At 47.9% G+C, this 20,322-nt stretch overlaps 1 protein-coding gene across 6 annotated transcripts in view; it reads left to right on the forward strand.

Annotated features, from left to right (window-relative positions):
* Positions 1-20,322, forward strand: part of ITPR1 (inositol 1,4,5-trisphosphate receptor type 1) — a 97,494-nt gene that overhangs the window by 8,813 nt on the left and 68,359 nt on the right. For 3 of the 6 annotated variants that reach the window (XR_005774377.1, XM_040408696.1, XM_040408697.1), the window contains exons 2-7: positions 12,487-12,547; positions 12,886-12,988; positions 13,075-13,145; positions 16,985-17,100; positions 17,332-17,418; positions 18,206-18,364. Coding sequence is in view for 5 of the 6 variants with exons in the window: in XM_040408696.1 (XP_040264630.1) it covers positions 12,897-12,988; positions 13,075-13,145; positions 16,985-17,100; positions 17,332-17,418; positions 18,206-18,364 (525 nt within the window). In the remaining variant the exon portion in view is untranslated. Of the gene's footprint in view, positions 1-12,486; positions 12,548-12,885; positions 12,989-13,074; positions 13,146-16,984; positions 17,101-17,331; positions 17,421-18,205; positions 18,365-20,322 lie in introns of those variants that run through there. The other 3 variants (XM_040408694.1, XM_040408695.1, XM_040408698.1) reach the window with 2 other exon arrangements.

Here is a 20,322-nt window from a genome sequence, read left to right on the forward strand (position 1 = left end):
ACTGTGAGCTCAGGTGCTTCTCAAATGGCTGATCAGTGGGGTCCTGAGTGTCAGACCCCACTCATCAGCCACTGGTGACCTTTCCTGAGGAAAGGTCATCAGTATAAAAGCCTTAGAAAACCCCTTTAAGTTATGGCTCTTGAAATGCAACAATGACCGTATGGCAAATATTGTTTGATCCGGCACAGGCTGTGACTTAAGGGGTTAAATAACGTACTGCATGTATGGCGGTTTACAGTATTTGGCCACTATAAATACCGACATCCACTGACCCGCCTGCTTCTGCGTCACTCAGGATCTCGCTCTACGTGGGTTTTGTTCTGCATCGTGTATTATAGAAATGTTCGCCGCGTCTCCGGTGCCCTTGGCCTTGATGTGAAGTCTTGTCGAAGCATCCGGCACGGCGTCAATTGGCTGGCGTCGGATGCTGCTGGGTGAACCTACTTTGGCGCACAGTGTTTTTTTGACCCTTGCGTCCTTTACGAGTTAATGTTTCAATGAATTCAGCACCTGAGGTGACTGCTTCTGCCGCGGAGTGTTTACTAATGACTTGCTAATTAGATGGCGTTTTACGCTCTCCTCCTCCGGTCCGGTGTCCTGGCACAGCTGTGCGGTGCGACGCTGCTTTATTTTCCCCTCTTTTTCCTTCCTTGGTCTGATAGAAATAGTTTTCAGCCTAATTTGGTGATGGGTTAAATAGGGCAGACTACCGTGCTGCAGACCTCCGGGAAGGGGGCTGTGGTGGGTGACCCGGCTCGTGGTGGTCCACACGGGGAAGCTCTTCACTAAAATGTCTGAACTGTATCTTCAGGGACTTGAGACCTTGACCATTAGAAGGATACGGTATTTGTTTCTTGTTCTGAGGGAGCGGTCATGTGGTTGTACCCACAGGTTGTGTTCAGACATGACTGTCGAGGTGCAGTTTTGTTTTTTGCACGTGAAGCGTGTTTTTCAAGCAACGTTTTAGGCTTCTTTCACGTCATGAATCTGCAAAAACCGCTTCCATTACAACAATACAACCGCGTGCATCCGTCATGAACGGCTCCAGTTGTATTACGTCTTCTATAGCCATGATGGATCCGTCATGAACTCCATTGAAAGTCCGTGGGGGACGGATCCATTTTCTGTTGTGTCAGAGAAAACGGATCCGTCCCCATTGACTTGCATTGTGTGCCAGGACGGATCCGTCTTGCTCCGCACCACATCGCGGACAGAAAACCGCTGCTTGAAGCGATAGGAGCGCAACCAAACGGAACGGAATGCATTTTGTCCCCATTGACAATGAACGGGGACAAAACTGAAGCGTTTTCTTCCGCTATTGAGATCCTATGACAGACATCAATAGCGGAATTGAAACCGCTAATGTGAAGGTCGCCTTACTTGTCCAAACTGCGTGTGCATTAAAAACAACCTACGATTTATCCCGTGTGGCTTTTGACCATTCATTCAGAACAGCTTTAGGGCTCATGCACACGAACATATATTTTCTTTCAGTGTCCGTTCAGTTTTGTTTTTGCGGACCATATACGGAACCGTTCATCTAAAAAAAAAGTTACTCCATGTGCATTCCATTTCCGTATTTCCGTTCTGCAAAAAAATAGAACATGTCCTATTTCTATCCGCATTACGGACAAGGATAGTACTGTTCTATTAGGGGCCAGCTGTCGTGTGCATGAGCCCTTACAGGACGCGTCCAGGTACCAGCACTGGGTGTCTGTAGCCTTGCATTTGACTGTTAGTGTGTAGACAGTCCTGGGTACTCTTTGGTAGTGGTTGGAACTTTGTTTTCTAATACAGATCCAAATCCTCTGAAGAGACATGGATTTTAAAGCTACTATTCTGAGCGCCTGCAGCCACCACTAGAGGGAGCTCTGTGTGTACTGATTTATTAAGAATTTCAATGTATGAACAGCATGCAGTAAGCTCTTGAGCTCCCCCCGGTGGTGGCTGCAGGCAGCATACATTTTAAAGGAGTTTTCTGACTTTGCTACAACCTCCTCGCAGCTTGCCAAGCGCAGTACTGTTCACTGTATAGAGGCCGTGCTTGGTATTGCACCTAGGCCATGTGACCAATAAAGGTGATGTCACTGACCTAGGAGCAGTGATGGCTGACCTCCGGCACTGCAGCTGCGGTGAAACTATGACTCCCAGCATGCTCTATTCATTTCTATGGAGTTCTGAACAGCCAAGCAAGTGTGCATCTTGGGAGTTGTAGTTTTACCACAGCTGGCGTGCCGGAGGTTGGTCATCAACGACCTAGGGTAAACTGTGAGGAGGCCATGGCCTCCACAAATGGCTGATCTGCATGGATCCCAGATGTGAGACCAAACACCCTTCCCCCGCTGTGCCGATCAGACGCTGATGACCCATCCAGAGGACAGGTCCTCAGTATGAAGTCCAGCAACCCCATTAAATCCGCGCTCGGGATTTGAGGCTCTGTATCACGAAATAAGTGATCACCACTTTCATGTTTTTATGCAGAATGTTGCACCTAAACCGACCTCCATCTCGGCAGGTTGTGAAGGGTTAGGACTCGGCGGAGGAGCAGGTCGGCCCCAGGAGGTTTTCGGTTGCCGCTCGGTCTTCCAGGGACTGGCTCTTCCCCTAGGAATGCCTTGGCACCATTCTTTCCATCATAATAACGAAAATCGTAAGATGTTCTTGTGGGATTTGATGGCTGCTGTGTTGTGCAATTTTAGCTGGAAGCCAGTGCGCCCGACGGGTGGGCGCAGAAAGTAGACGAATTGTTTGCGCTGCCAAACCTGATGAGTGCGAGGATTAAGGAGACAGGAAAGATTTTCGTTACTTAATGCTTTGACCTCCCAGGGTTGGTGCAGCCCCTTTACCAAGATGGCCGCTGACGTGGGTGGTCGTGACCTGTGGGTGACGCGGCCCCATCCATTGGACGCTGATTGTCCAGCCTGCCACCTTGTTTGACCAAGCAGCAAAACCCGCGTCAAAGGCTGAGCTCTTAACCCAGTCCAGCCTGTCGGTGACCCTTGGGATCTGACCACGCGGGCGGCACCACTGCTGTGGGGTTTTACATGTCGTGGCTGCAGCTCTTGACGTTTTTCCTCTAACCCTCCGCTCCTCATGCATATGCACCAGGGAGCTCTGTAAAGACATTGCCTGAATGGGAGGTAGAAGAGAAACCTGCGCACCGCGGCCCCTAATATCCGGGACACCACCAGTATTGATATCTAACTGGGCAAACTGGAATAGATGTAATTTTTAGAAAATAGGGCGACTGTTTGGGCAACTGAAGTAGGGCAAGTGCTGGGATTCTGCAGGGTTTTATCAGGGACCATGGAGACCAAGCAGAAGCAAATCTTCAGGGCACCCCGGGTGCGGGTCCTGGGGATGAACGCTCTGCAGCCGGCACTGGTTCTCTTGTCCCCTGTGTAATTGGTGGCTCGCTACATGTAAAGGGCAGTTTATTATAAAGGCCAAGAATGTGGCTTCTAGGGTATCCCTCCTGGGCAGGGGGCTGCTCTCGCTGTAGACCCTTGTGAGCATGTGGCTGCCCTGGAAGGAGCATCAGTCTTAACTGTGCAGTGTTTACCCCCACAATGCACTGCAGTAGAACATGTGGGACAAGGGAGCCCCAATAACACAAATACAGCGAAGAAAATTTAATACAGCTTTGGATGTGACTAGAGTATAAGGCCTAATGTTGCTCAGAAGATTTGTTTTACTTCTCTGAAGACAGTTTTATGATAACATTGAGGCCGGAGCCTCCGTCTCTCCATCAGGCGGTCGTCTTTCCATGAATTCAGCCTACGTCTCCGTTCTGTGTAGGAAACGGAAACGCACAGCACATGGCGCAGTGGCTCGGCCAACCGTAATGGACTATTTATAACCCACTTGGCCGCCTGTCGGTGAGGAGTAGTCGCTTGCCACACGACCCCCTCCTCCGGTGACGGATACAGCCGTTTAGCTCGTGTCCCTCTTCTGCGTCTTCTGCTCGCTCCCTGTGACAGATTGTGACGAGCGACATCCTAGTGACAGACTGCGGTGCTGTCACCTGGAAGCGCAGATCATCTCTACCCATCTGCTCCGCACAGCTCATCGCGGTGTCCATATGCAATGTTCTGCCCCGGAGTCTCCATGAAGGACAGGAATGGAAATCTCTGCTCTCCGCTCAAAGACAGAAATCCTGAGGTTCAGGGTTTCTTATCAGCGGCTGGAAAAGCTGGGTGTAAAATAAAACGGCGACTGCAGGGTATTGCGAATGTGAGGTCACGGTTACTTGGGCAAAGAGGGTTGCTCTTGGTTACTCAGTTTGTAGGTAGACCCTGGGCAGCGTACAGCAGTGATGGAGAGGCTGGCACAGGGGTCCTCTGGGGCACTCTCTGTATATAGGGACCAGGCCTGATGGTGGGTGAGGTGCCCTGGATGTTGCAGATATTTAATGTGCCGGGGGCAAGGTCCCTTTAAGGTTCGTGACGCCAGTGCCTGTAACGGTGGCACACCGGTTGAAGATAGTGGTAGGAGTAATAAGTGAGGAACACGTTATTGTGGTGAACTAAACTTTCTTTACTGGAAACAGTTCAACTTTATACAGTTTGAATTCAGTTCCACTTTGCAGCAGTAATCATAGAAGCCTAGAATGTGTCGGCAGATAAGAACCATTTGGCCCATCTAGTCTGCCCAATATACTGAATACTATGGATAGCCCCCGGCCCTATCTTATATGAAGGATGGCCTTATGCCTATCCCATGCATGCTTAAACCCCTTCACTGTATTTGCAGCTACCACTTCTGCAGGAAGGCTATTCCATGCATCCACTACTCTCTCAGTAAAGTAATACTTCCTGATATTACCGTTAATCCTTTGCCCCTCTAATTTAACACTGTGTCCTCTTGTAGCAGTTTTTCTTCTTGTAAATCTTCTCTCCTCTTTTACCTTGTTGATTCCCTTTATGTATTTAGCAGTTTCTCTCATCTCCCCTCTGTCTCGTCTTTCTTCCAAGCAGGCTTTACATCAATGGCAGGTAATGTTCTTTGCAAGATACTCAGAGGGTAAAATAAACACTCGCAGACCAGGCTGCACTATTCCTCAGATATCCTGGCTGTCTGTATCCCAAGTCCCATATGCCCGAATGCTGGCTTTTATCCTTGGTAGCAATCCTCCTCCGGTATATATCCCTTGCTTTAGCTTAATGATTCTTCTGCCCTTCAGCTTACTTGACGAGCTGGAACACTGGCTCTGCTCTGGTTAGGGAACTGCAGGTTTCTCCCAGGAGGCAAACTTCTCTTGGGGTGAATCTTCTGAGCTAACAGGGGCTCAATATCCTCAGGCAGGCTGATCTTCACACTCACGAGCCTCCTGGTATCAACTAGAAGCCTGGGCTGTCTAGCTGCATGTCAGGATGTGGCCCTCAGCTTCTCTCTGGTTAAGGTGCACACTTCCTTCTGTCTCTCCACAGACTCTGGACTCCTCCCAGTCTGGGTCTAAGTGTGTGTATATATACTAGGTGTTTTCTAGCTCCCTCTAGTGTCTAGGATGCTAAACTACACCATAATAGGCCTGCTGCACATATCACAGGGAAAGTACACATAAAATACATATTAAAATGTACTGTGAAATACACTGCCACTGTCCCACAGGAGGTGGAGAACAACGTGGCCCAATTGACCCTTGTATAGTGCCCACATTTACCTAGTGGGACACTACACGACCACGGCACAAAGGCTCATACACACTGTCCCCAAATCGCCGATCCCAGCCAAGTGCACACTTCTGTAGAAGTGTCCTGTCCTGGTCTGCAAAACTGGGTAGGACATGTTCCATCTTCTGCAGGGCCGCAGAATGGACATACAGATACGGACAGTACACCTTGTGCTGTCTGCAGCCACATTGAAATTAATGGATCCACATCCGATTTGCAAGAAATGTGGACCAAACTTTCGTTTGTGTGAATGAGCCCTAAGTCACACGACTCCCCTATAACATCATTATCTTATAATTCATATAGTATTAATCTAATACATACATTATCCTGTATTATACTCCAGAGCTGCACTCACTATTCTGCTGGTGCAGTCACTGGAACATACATTACTTATCCTGTACTGATCCTGAGTTACATCCTGTATTATACTCCAGAGCTGCACTCACTATTCTGCTGGTGCAGTCCCTGTGTACATATATTACTTATCCTGTACTGATCCTGAGTTACATCCTGTATTATAGTCCAGAGCTGCACTCACTATTCTGCTGGTGCAGTCCCTGTGTACATATATTACTTATCCTGTACTGATCCTGAGTTACATCCTGTATTATACTCCAGAGCTGCACTCACTATTCTGCTGGTGCAGTCACTGTGTACATACATTACATTACTTATCCTGTACTGATCCTGAGTTACATCCTGTATTATACTCCAGAGCTGCACTCACTATTCTGCTGGTGCAGTCACTGTGTACATACATTACCTATCCTGTACTGATCCTGAGTTACATCCTGTATTATACTCCAGAGCTGCACTCACTATTCTGCTGGGGGAGTCACTGTGTACATACATTACTTATCCTGGGTTACATCCTGTATTATACTCCAGAGCTGCACTCCCTATTCTGCTGGTGGATCAGTACAGGATATAGAAGCTGTACATTGATGATCGGTTCTGGTTTGCACACAGACGTGCTTCCATCCTGTTCTCCTGCTATGTGGATCCAGGAGAAAGCAAGAATCCTTATGAAGTAGAAGCCCATTTTCCTCCTCCTAGGAGTGGGAATTAAATTTCCTTCTGACTTTAAGGCCTCATTCACACATGTGCCCTATTTTCTCTGTATTTACGGATCCTTCACGCCCATTAGTCAATGGGTCCATGTGTCATCTGTGGTTAACGGACCATTAAGAGGAGATGCTCTGGAAATCCATTTTCAGCTCTCCAGTGTCCATGGAACATGGCTGACATGCGGAGAGTGAAAAATGGACACGCGGATTCTTCACAGATTAATCGCTGACTATCTTTTCACGAATTTCAACGTGGACCTGGGAAGGAGTCCTTAGTCTGGGAATCGGAATGGCTCCTGGGACCTGCGCCCCCCGACCTGTCACCCTGTGGGCCCCTCTTCTATTGACGCCACCATCGCTCCGTGGTCTCGCTGCTCTTACAGTAAAGAACCCTCTTCTCTGTAGATGTGGAGGACGTCTCTCGTTACATCAGTTCTGGATATAATTAGATTATTTTTATATTTGGTTTTTGCTCCTCCACCTGTTTTGCCCCCCCCCCCCCCCCTTCTAAATGAGCCTAATTTTACCTCTGAACATAAATCCGAATGAATTGTAAAACGTCCATATTTCCCTCTGGAGGGTTTTCTCCGTTTCCCATCGGCCTCCTCGCTGGTTGTTTCCCGGTTAGTAATCGTTTACTGCTAGAATTGACTATTGCATCTAGATGGCAAATTTGCAGACCTGCAGCTGATTGCACCTCGTACCCGTATCGTCGCCGTTCTCACCACTTCCATGTCACCTGATCGCCGCGGATCACTTCCAGTCTTCTCGCGTCCTTTGATTGTTATCAGCTATGCTGGTACCTTGGGACGAGCTTCCCACAGCAATCTGCCAGCCACCTCTGCAAAACTACAACCCCCAGCATGCTGTGGAGCCCAGAGCTGTTACATTGTATCATTATAGTGTCTGGTGTGACACTTGAATGGGTCCGCAATCTGGGAGATGCGGTGCGGATCGGAGGCACTACGCGGTGCTTCCGTGGGTTTTCTGTCCGTGTCTCTGCACCGCAAAAATAGTCGTGTTTTTTTTTTTTTTTTGTTTTTTTTTGCGGTGCGGATCACAGACCCCATTCAAGTGAATGGGTCCATGATCTGCATGCGACGCCCCACGGTCTGTGCCTGTGCATTGCGGACTGCAATTTGCAGATGGTCGTGTGCATGAGCCCTAAGTATCATTTACACATCAGTATTCAGTCACTGAGCCAAAACCAGCATCGGATCCTCCAGACATAAGGTTTAGGGCTCATTCACATGACCATATGATCAGGTGCGGACCCATTCATTTCAATGGGTCCTCAAAAGATGCGGACGGCACATTGTGTGCAGTCCGCGTCCGTTGTTCCGTTCTGCGGCCCCACAAAAAAGGGCGCATGTGCTATTGCGGACAAGAATGCACACGGGCCAGTATCCGTGTTTTGCAGATCCACAATTTGCAGACGACAAAACCCGCATTGCACCCACGCAGAAAAAACTGAACGTAATTGCAGACAAAACTGACTGAATTTGCTTGCAAAATGGTGCGAGTGTCACTGAACACATCCGGACCTAATCCGTCACGCTCGTGTGAAGGGGGCCTAAGGCCTCTTGCGCACGGACGTATTGGTTCCGTTCAATGTACGGGTGGCGGCCGGGACGGATCCAGACCCATTCAACTTGAATGGGTCTGTGATCCGTTCGTTCCGCAAAAAGATGGAATAAGTTCTATCTTTTTGCGGATCAGAGCCCCACGGACGCACTCCGTAGTACTTCAGTGGGGTTCTGTTCCGTGCTTCCGTACTGCACCGCATCTCCGGATTTGTGGACCCATTCAAGTGAATGGGTCCTCATCTGTCATGCAGAATGCACACGGCCGGTGCCCCATGTATTGCGGAACCGCCGTATGCGGCCACGGGAGCACTGTGGCCATGTGCAAGAGGCCTAAGGGAAAGATCTGCTCCTGTTCTGGGTTTAGAGCCGCACCGGGTTTTGGCTCAGTCACTGACATCAGTATGGAGTCTCCCCCCTTTCTCTGCTTGCTGTCAGCAAATGGTAACCTTGTTTACATCTTTATTCCATGTTTACTGCACTGATGTAACAGTCGGGACACGTGAGAGATGGCGCCCGTGATGTGTTCTGCTCACGAAGGCTTGGATACTAAACTTCAGCTCGTGCCCCTATCGCAGCCCAGAAAATGCGTGCATGCGGTCATGTGCTTGAGCCCTCGGTTTCATGGTCCGTTCCTGGGTGTGCAGACTGTGCAGGAGCTTATCCTTTTACCTCTGTGCCTCTGTTTGCAAGGGTCTGCACACTGCTCCCCCTTATGCCAGTGATCGGACCCCCACCAACATGATATATCTTAGATAAAGCCATTTTCACTGAAGCCTCCAACCATGATCTGTCCTGGATTTAAAAAAGTGGCTGCAGTCTTCTAAACACAGCGCCCCGCCTGTCCACAGGTTGTGTGCGGTACTGCATTATTATAGCCCTGTTTTTACGTCAAAGGAGCTGAGCTGCAATACCAGACAAAGCCTGTGACCAGGCATGGCGCAGTTTTTGGAAGAAAGTAGCCATGTTCCCTTATTCTGAGCTTGGTTGTAGCCAATCGCCTCCGTGCATTGGGATTGTTCCTGGATGTTGGTGATCCGCACAGAAGTCAGAACTTAAAGTCCAGTTGCTCTTGGTTCTTGCAGTGACGGGGGGAGCACGCTCTAATGATCATATGCCGGGGTACAAACTAGATCTTCGCCTCTGGTGCATGATTTATTTGAACTCCCTTCATGACTGATGCTGGGGCTGCAGTGCATGCTGAGAGTTGTAGTTTGGGAGGCCATTGCACCAGGCAGTGTCGACATTGCAGAAATTATTTTGTGATTTTTGCACAAACCGCTAAGTGTCGTTCTCATTCTGCAGATCTGCGACCTACAAATCTGTAATTGGTTCATTATTTTCCATAAATGTCATTATCCTCACTGAAGCGGAGCTGGGGCGGCTGATCGGCGCCGATCATTGATCGCTCGCTGACAGTTCGAGCTGGGGTTGCCGTGTCTCTGGGTCACCTGCGTTTGAATGTCTTCCCCCTCCCCCAATAATTTTGATATTTAGATGTCTGGAGTGCCCCATCTGCGCTCACTTCACGGTGTCACATCGGCTTGGACACCCCCCCCCCCCCCCCCCCCTCAGAGATAATGAGCGACTGAAGCATTTTTGAGTCATTAAATCTCTTTGCTGCCAGTTCTCCGCAGATCGCTCCTCTGTGACGTGACTCCCGGCAGCTGGATTTTCACAAAGTCCTAAAAATAGAGCCACAAATTTCAAGGGCTTTGGGGAAATGAAGAAGAGGACGGTCCGTGGCAGCCCACCTGGCGCTTGACCGAGGCTCTCTGGGGCCCCTGCCGGGCTGCATCACACTAGTATTTTGTCACGTATGTTCCTGTGTGGTTGGAGCTGCTGCTTCGTTTGTCTTTCTCGTGTTATATACTTTGATGGTAGGGGGTCTTGGGTACCCCCTGCCTGGTGCAGTATTACCAAGCGCTATAACGGGATGATGGCGATTTTCTTCCGGAGCGGAATTGTCCACGACCAGACCTCTCTGTTACCTCTGACTTCACTCGCGCCGATTGTCTCTTATTAAAATGCTAGATCCCTTTTTTGTCCTGGATTTCTGCCGCCGATACAGGGTCGGGGGGCTACCTCTACCCATAAGGGTCACCGACCTGTTCGGCTGCCTTTTATCTTGTGTATGGGCCCCGACTGGGGCTACGGAGTTAACATGGGAAAATCTCACAACCAAAAGATCATCTGTGTGTGAACAGCGCCCCAGACTGGGTACAGATCCGTAATCCGGCTAGGGATTGATGAGAAATATCGACCCTCTATTTGCTCCTCGTTACGTGCTGTATTATTGCTCCTCTTGGAGGTGACTATTCTACTTCTCCTTGGCAGCCGCTCGTGTCCTGTGATTGTCGCCGCCGTCGCACGTTTCCTTCTTGGATCCTTAACAATGAAGGAGAAAATGCCAAACTTGGGTAGAATCTGCGCGGTGGAGTCGCTCGGCCGCTGCCGGTTTTATGAGCTCTTTAGTGGTTATTTATTCAAGGTTTCCGCTTGTCCTAGAATCTCATCAGGATCTCGTCTCCAGAGGTTGTTAAAGTTTAGTTTTTGGTAGTTTGCGCCAGTGAAATTCTGCCCGACTGCTGCCGTCCCCTGTATGAAGGGCTGTGCTGCGTGGGAGGTCAGGTTTTATATGCAGAGACTTCTATAAAGATGGCGGCAGGTCCTGGATCATAAGTCATTTTGTAGACTGCGGCGCTCATAAAACTGTCCATGGATCCTGATGACAAACTCGGTGGAGGCCCTCGTCTACAGTAGGGCGTTCCAACCCTGCCCCCCATTATTGCCACATCTGGCCTGAGACCACGTGGTTTAGCGGCACGTGGCCAGCCGTTTGTGGACATGGCTTAAAACATTCCACTTGCATTGGATGCACATTTCATGAGGATATGGGCATGACATCTGCACCTGACCGTGAACCTGGCCTAATGGCGCTGAAGCGAGACACATAGAACACAACTTGCCTGCGATCAAGACCTCATGATAATGGAAGGTTCTCTGCACTGGAGATGGGGGGGGGGGGGGGGGGGGGGGGAAGGGGGTGAGTTTCTGCACGTCCGTGTGGATCCGCATTTTGCGGACCGCACATCGCCGGCACTTAATAGAAAATGCCTATTCTTGTCCGCAATTGCAGACAAGAATAGGACATGTTCTATATTTTTCGGGATCGGAAGTGCGGATCCGGGCAGCACATCGTGCTGCCCGATAGAAATGAATGGGTCCGCAATTCCATTCCGCAAAATGCGGAACGAAGTTGCGGACGTGTGAATGGACCCTAATATTACTCATATGCTTAAAAATGGCTGATAATGGTGACCGCCTTCCACCATATAGGAGAGAGGGCAGCGGGTTGTGAGCGCTGGGCCAGGCAGACAGAACAGGAGGCATCCCCTGGTGGTCGTGTGGATGGAGCTCGCCTCCTGGATGACTCTGTCTGAAAGTCAAAACCCTCCGTCCCCAGGAACATAATGTGTAGAATCCAGGATCCGTCATGGGTTTTTCAGCTTCCCTCTCCTGCTGCGATGCTACAGGTGATGGCCGCCGTCACTAGGACTGAGAGGAAGAGGAATGCTGCAGAACAAAGTCCATTGTGTTTTGTTACATTTTTGACTACATTGTAACCATGTCACCAGAGCAGTGTCTGACGGAGATTCATTGTATCGTATGGTAGTCACACCGTCCACAGGGACGCGTATCGTATGTACCGCTGCTAGGCCGGCGATATCGCTCCTCACTGCTCATGTTAACCAGTGGGGGGCGCCCTTTACCCCGCGTCCTCCCATTGCTCATTTATCAGGTGACTAAGCTCTCATTGATCATGGTGACGGCTGACGTCCCCACCCATTGTGCACAGACATTATCTTATCGCCATCCACACGCCTTTCTCACCGCAGTGTAACGTATGGCGTGTTTGTAGACAAGGCTTCACCCTAAGGAATAGCAGTGGGTTGTGTCATAGATGGGTGATCGCTGCGTCCGTCTAGACTCCTTCCCTGACGGGCTGGATCTGTACATAGAGGGGATCTGAGCAGGAGCCCCCCACATTGGCACCCATTTGCCATAATGGGTAATATGGTGTGTGTGTGTTTGTTTTCTTTTCTGCATTTTTCTGGCTTTATCTATTCGAAAAAAAAAATGTTCTGTAATTTTTCTTTTCAGGGCAGCAGGCGACTTCTGTGAGGCCGGGACACCTTGGCGTTGACACCGAGGATTCCAGGTGTGTAATGCTCAGACCACGACTACCACCTCTCCTGGGGGAACCTAAGGACTCTTCTGTTTTTCCGTGGTGCTTGGTGACCCATCACCCTTGTATCTTCCTTCCCTCTCTGTAAAGTCGCGTCTGCCCTGGCTTCTTTGCGATCAGCGTCCGGGATGCCGGACGGTTCTCAGATCCTCGAGCTGCGCAGGAGGGAGGTGGGAAAATGCAGAGATTACAGCGTGTCCTGACAGAGGGCGAGCTGGCACGGGATGCTGCCGTCAGTCATACAAGCGCCAGTGTCACCTTGGCATCGTCCTTGTTCTTCTCTTCTATTTATTTATATTTTTTTCTTTCAGGATCAGCGAACATGTCGGACAAGATGTCGAGTTTTCTCCACGTGGGGGATATCGTGTCCCTGTATGCCGAGGGGTCGGTGAACGGATTTATCAGCACGTTGGGGTGAGAGATCAGTTTGAATGTAGAATTGCGGTGGGGATCATTCTGGACTCTTGTGGCTCCATTTCTGATGTTTTGTCTCTTTGCAGTTTGGTGGACGACCGTTGTGTGGTACAGCCTGAAGCCGGGGACCTCAATAACCCACCCAAAAAGTTTCGAGGTAATTGCTGGCTATTGTATGGGGGAGGGGTACTTGTTTTCCTTAGGTTGCATTCACACACAATGGATGACATTTATTTATTTTTATTTTTCCCCGGATCCGTTATAACTATGCCTCTTTCACAGAAATGCGGAACGGACACGCAGATACGGACAGCACACAGTGTGCTGTCTGCATTTTTTGCGGACCCATTGACATAAATGGATCCACATCAGTTCTGCAAAAAAATTTAGATCAGAAGCAGAGCAAAAATACAGTAGTGCGAATGGGGCCTTAGGGAGATCCAGTTGACGTGGGATGTCTTGCCCCCAAGGTTATATGCTAACTGCCGCTTTTAGGTAGTCAACCTGTAAGTCAAGGTCTGACTAATTAAACAGGACCAGGGGTATCGGCCAGGTGGCTTTTCGCGGTTGGGTCTGTAAGATCCGCGATGGCGGCAGGCTTCACACTAAGTAGCACTAAGTTTTAGCCATTAGAAATATTCAGCTTTTGCGGTCGTTGGAAAGATGGGCAGTGATGCTTGAGGAAGTGCCAACCTCCACTGCACTGATACATTGTAACAGATCAGAACAGAGCTTTGCAGCGTTGCCCTGACGATATATTCCTCTGCAGAAGGTCTCTGCTATCCCCATTCTCTCGCCCCTGTCTGGGTCCCTCTCATCATCCACCCCCCTCCTGCCTGTATCTTCTGCCTTGGGCTTTCCTGCAGCAGTTTCCTTCTAATGTAAGCAGACTGCTCAGTGTCTTGGAACAATCTGACTCGTTTCTGGGATTCACCCCTCTCCTTACTGTAAGGCTCCAGTATGAAATGTCAGGTACCTGGAATCCTTGCACAGAGCCCAGTACGTATTCTCCAGTCTTCTGGAGCGATGGCTTCCTCCTCCAGGAGTTTACATACCAGGGTGTTGGAACTATATACACAAAACCGGCTGCTTCAGAGTGGCGTCCTGCCTGCACCGAAATGTTAGATTACTAGGGTTCGGCTGGATCAATGCTATTGCTCCCTAAAGGGCGTCTGAACCTTATAATGCTCCTGCACCATTATAAGATCTGGATTTTTTTTTTTTGTTGAGTTGCGGTTATTGGTCACACATGATGTAAATGTCTCTGGAGGTTCTAAGCGAAAGACATAAAGTAGTGATCATGGGGGGCAGGGAGGTTTCTCTAGCAGAGAGCAATAGGTAGAAATCTACTTCTCGTCTGATCAGCGGCAGACTGGGAACTTGTGGTCCATGGAGAGCCCCGTCCAAGTAGGCCAGACCAGCAATACCATAGTGTTGCACAATACATTACACTAACAGAAAGAAATACCGCAATGCAGCACAAGATGCTGCCCCTCTGTGGTGGCCAGTGCCATACAGGAGAATACAGCTCTGCATACCTCTACATCAGAGGAAACCTCCCTGGATGTAGAAGTTCAGTCCTCATCTTCTCCATTCAGCCCAGACCACCATGACAACTTCTGAGGACAGCAGTACAGTTGAGTTCAGGAGGTCATCTGTGGCCACCGGCCTGATACATGGGCACCTCCCTTTCCTGGGAGCATCAGATCTTTATCTACCCGGCTCAGGCAGCCCCCTGGTCGTCAGCCCACCAGGAATTCTCCCTGTGGGGTCTATTGCCAGTCCATCCCTGCATCTGATAGGTTTCTGGTTAATATGCTTTAGAAAAACCCCTACTAGGAGAAATATGGCCTTTTCCTAAAGTTAGTCTTTCGTAAAAAAAAGTGACTTTTGTAAGTACATTAAAGTACTGATCCTGATTTCTATCATGTATTATACTCCAGAGCTGCGCTCTCAGTTCTGCTGGTCGTTTTTAGAAGCAGTCCACAAGCTCATTGTCGGACACACGGCGATCGGTTTGGCTGAGATTCTTTGTCAGGGGCAGTTATTTTCATTCTCATTACATTCGGAGTAGTGTCCTCTTTACATCTGACTCTTGGGGATTTCAGCTCTGAAGCCAGCAGAATTGACTGCTGCTCTGGTGTATAATGCATACGATGCTTCCAGCATTTGTAGCTCCTTTCTGCCCTGATTCCTGTACGTCCTGCGCTGGCACAGAATTCAGTGATCCACAAAGCACAATGATGATTTGTTGTGTAAAAGCTTTTATGGAGGTTTCTGGTTGTGCGTTAATCTGAGGCTCCGGCTGCACTGGCACAGAAAGGGTTAACCCTCCTTTATACACAGATTATGGAGCTCCGCGGAGATTGCTGATTTGCTTTTTCCGCTTCTCCTTCCCTCTCGTGTTCACGTATTAACCTCAATTCTACTGATTCCTGTCCTTCCCATCAGCCTCTGCTCTGGACGCCGCTATCCATAACCGATTGCGATGCCTGACAGCAGAGGGCGGTAGACTACATTCAGCAGTCCGCCTGAAATGGCCGATAACTGGGAGCAATAGATTGCCGTGGGATGTAAGATGGTAAATTCATAAAATGCTTGCCCCCCCCCCCCCCCACCCCCCCCCCCCCCCCCCCCCCCCTACAGTGTCACACTGGCTGCTGAGGACCTCTAGACACGTTTGCACTTTTGGGTCCATGGTCCTTTAAGACCTGGAAATCCCCATCATCTGTTCCTAGTGTAAATGCTTATAGGTGTATCCTGCCAGGAGTAGTTGTACCGACACGAATCGGGTCTTTTTGCTTCCTCTTCCACACTTCTGCCCCTGTAACCAGGTCCCTTCCCGGCTACATGTGATCCTGCATCCTCTTATTAAATCTCTGTCCTCCTCCTCTTCCTCGCAGGCAGCTAATTACCAAATAAGGGCAGCGCTGCTGCGGACGCTCCCGCTCCATTCCCAGACAACCCTCAGATTCCCAGGCTGCATGACAAAGGGTTAACCCCTTCAGGTCTGCTGGGGAGGAGGGGGGGGGGGGCGGCATTCTCCTTGGTTGCATTCTGTAAGACCTGACTTTTTGGGTTATCAAAGTTTCTAAAACTTTTTTTTTTTTTTTTTACAAAGTTTACAAGTTTTATCAGTACATTTCGGAACGCTCTTCTGCATTGTGCTTTGAAGGCGGTGACAAATGATATGGCTGCAACTGCAGGTCCCATGGGGGTTGTCAGGCACAACTCAGGGTTCTGGGGAAGCTGGGTACGAACTCCAGTAACAGTCCAAATTGGCAAAGACCGGCAGCGTGGCACTGAAGACTAGGTAGCAAATCGGTGGTCAAACGGCACCACTTGACCGACATGTTTTTACTCCTTCTACATGCCCGTCCCTATAGGGGCTCTACTGGCAGCCATACTGCCAGCCTGCTAGTGTGCTTCTTGAACTGAAGGATCAGGATACTTTACAGCTTAGCAAAAGTATTCAGCCCCCGACAAGATTGATCTACGTCAGCCTAGGGGCCAACATGGGAAACCAAACCACCATTCTGAAGAGTGGTTTACAGTTGAGCCACAAAAATGTTTGGTTTCTTGGTTCCTCCGGGGAACAAGGGATTTGATTCTTTCTTAAAACTGCACTTCCCCTTTAAGCAATATTTTGGATTCTTTCCCCTTTAAGGAGCTGCTCAGTGTAATGCATTTTGTCATGGATGGTGCAGACCTAAGTGAAGCCCGTACATATTAACCGTTTCCTCTCTGCAGCCTCTGTATTTGACGTTCTAATCTGCACAATTCATTTGTTTCTGGCCCATAAGCCGTCATCTGCTCCAGCTGCTGCCCTATTATCTTCTGACCCCCCCCACTAATCCCCTAATGTGTGCCCGCTCCTGGGCAGGATGCCCGGCTCTGTAGTGGCTGGTGCTGTCATCTGGGATGAATAACAGTCCTGGGCCCAGAACGTCACACGTGACGGCACCAGGGACTAACATGTTGCATCTTCTCTTACAGACTGCTTGTTCAGGCTCTGCCCCATGAACAGATATTCTGCACAGAAACAATTCTGGAAAGCTGCAAAGCCCGGCGCCAGTAGTACGACCGACACCGTCCTGCTCAACAAACTACATGTAAGGCCCAGCGTCACATCCACAATGGAGGATAGCTCTTCTGTGTTTTATTTTTATTTTTTTGTAGCAAAATAAATCGGTGATTTGTTCTGGTGAATTTATCGTTTAAATGACCCCTTGTGGTGATGAGCTGCTACTGCGCACTAATAAAAATGCTACCTGGATGGATGTCTGTCAGATTTTCAGCCATACAAACTGTGACTGTGATGCATGTTCTGTTTCTTTTTAAAGCATGCAGCAGATTTGGAAAAAAAGCAGAATGAGACGGAGAATCGAAAGCTCTTGGGGACAGTTATCCAGTATGGAAATGTTATCCAGGTGTGGTGCTTTATAGCTTTGTGTCTATGGTTTATAACCAACTCCTTACTGATCCTGAGTTACATCCTGTATTATACTCCAGAGCTGCACTCACTATTCTGCTGGTGCAGTCACTGTGTACATACATTACTTATCCTGAGTTACATCCTGTATTATACTCCAGAGCTACACTCACTATTCTGCTGGTGCAGTCACTGTGTACATACATGACTTATCCTGTACTGATTCTGAGTTACATCCTGTATTATACTCCAGAGCTGCACTCACTATTCTGCTGGTGCAGTCACTGTGTACATACATTACTTATCCTGTACTGATTCTGAGTTACATCCTGTATTATACTCCAGAGCTGCACTCACTATTCTGCTGGTGCAGTCACTGTGTACATACATTACTTATCCTGTATTATACTCCAGAGCTACATTCTGTATTATACTCCAGAGCTCCACTCACTATTCTGCTGGTGGAGTCATTGTGTACATACATTACATTACTTATCCTGTATTATACTCCAGAGCTGCACTTCCTATTTTACCTCCTTCAGATCTGATATTTCCCAGCATTCTCTGCTTGTTCAGTGTAATGTATTTATGAAATTGCTTGAAGTCAGATGGGGACCATAAAGGGACATGTCCTTCTTAAATTGTACACAAGCAGTTAGTATTTCTCCCGTTTTCCCATTGTGCAGTACAGGTTTATGGGATGCATTAAAGTGGCAGGCTCGGCTCTGCTACATCTGTATGTGGTTCTGCCATAATCTTCTACTTCTTGACTTTCTTTTCCTTAGATGCTTCATTTGAAGAGTAACAAGTATCTGACGGTGAACAAGAGGCTCCCTGCGCTGCTGGAGAAGAACGCCATGCGAGTGACACTGGATGAGGCTGGGAATGAAGGCTCCTGGTTCTACATCCAGCCGTTTTACAAGCTCCGCTCTATCGGGGACAGTGTGAGTATGGACACTAATGGCCACCTTCATGTATTACCAGGACATGGACGTCCATTCTCTTAAAATATATCTTCAGGTTTTCTTGGTTATATCTGAAATTGGGAAAGCTGGGTAATAACCTGTGCTGCGTCCATGGTGGAGATTATCCTTCCTGGAGCCCCGAAAGGCAGATCTGCCTGGAGTAATGGAGTGAGGGTTTTTTTATCATTCCTTTTTCCCAGGAATGTAATGATAAAGCCGTTTTATTGTAGCTTCTCCTTCGCTGTCTTCTTGCTGTAGCTCCAGTCTTGACTGCACGGCCTCGGGTCTGCAGGATGTTATTTGGGTCAAACCTGAATACGTTTCTCTCCTGTACCGGAGTCTAGACCCTGCGGCCTCCAATCAGACATTCATGTATTGTGTCTACAGACCCTATTAACTAACTTCACTTGTCTGTCGGCTGACAACCCCCATTTATCGACCATCTATAGTTATGGACAAGATAGTTAATTAACTCTCAGAATCAAATCACTGTCTTGTACATAGGAGCAGTATTATAGTAGTTATATTCTTGTACATAGGAGGTAGTATTATAGTAGTTGTATTCTTGTACATAGGAGCAGTATTATACTAGTTATATTCTTGTACATAGGAGGCAGTATTATAGTAGTTATATTCTTGTACATAGGAGGCAGTATTATAGCAGTTATATTCTTGTCCATAGGAGGCAGTATTATAGTAGTTATATTCCTGTACATAGGAGCAGTATTATAGTAGTTATATTCTTGTACATAGGAGGCAGTATTATAGTAGTTATATTCTTGTACATAGGAGCAGTATTATAGTAGTTATATTCTTGTACATAGGAGCAGTATTATAGTAGTTATATTCTTGTACATAGGAGCAGTATTATAGTAGTTATATTCTTGTACACAGGAGCAGTATTATAGTAGTTATATTCTTGTACATAGGAGCAGTATTATAGTAGTTATATTCTTGTACATAGGAGCAGTATTATAGCAGTTATATTCTTGTACATAGGAGCAGTATTATAGTAGTTATATTCTTGTACATAGGAGCAGTATTATAGTAGTTATATTCTTGTACAGGGAGTGCAGAATTATTAGGCAAGTTGTATTTTTGAGGATTAATTTTATTATTGAACAACAACCATGTTCTCAATAAACCCAAAAAACTCATTAATATCAAAGCTGAATATTTTTGGAAGTAGTTTTTAGTTTGTTTTTAGTTTTATCTATTTTAGGGGGATATCTGTGTGTGCAGGTGACTATTACTGTGCATAATTATTAGGCAACTTAACAAAAAACAAATATATACCCATTTCAATTATTTATTTTTACCAGTGAAACCAATATAACATCTCAACATTCACAAATATACATTTCTGACATTCAAAAAAAAAACAAAAAACAAATCAGTGACCAATATAGCCACCTTTCTTTGCAAGGACACTCAAAAGCCTGCCATCCATGGATTCTGTCAGTGTTTTGATCTGTTCACCATCAACATTGCGTGCAGCAGCAACCACAGCCTCCCAGACACTGTTCAGAGAGGTGTACTGTTTTCCCTCCTTGTAAATCTCTCACATTTGATGATGGACCACAGGTTCTCAATGGGGTTCAGATCAGGTGAACAAGGAGGCCATGTCATTAGATTTTCTTCTTTTATACGCTTTCTTGCCAGCCACGCTGTGGAGTACTTGGACGCGTGTGATGGAGCATTGTCCTGCATGAAAATCATGTTTTTATTGAAGGATGCAGACTTCTTCCTGTACCACTGCTTGAAGAAGGTGTCTTCCAGAAACTGGCAGTAGGACTGGGAGTTGAGCTTGACTCCATCCTCAACCCGAAAAGGCCCCACAAGCTCATCTTTGATGATACCAGCCCAAACCAGTACTCCACCTCCACCTTGCTGGCGTCTGAGTCGGACTGGAGCTCTCTGCCCTTTACCAATCCAGC

This window comes from Bufo bufo, chromosome 9 (assembly GCF_905171765.1).
Source record: "Bufo bufo chromosome 9, aBufBuf1.1, whole genome shotgun sequence".
Lineage (NCBI taxonomy): Eukaryota > Metazoa > Chordata > Amphibia > Anura > Bufonidae > Bufo > Bufo bufo.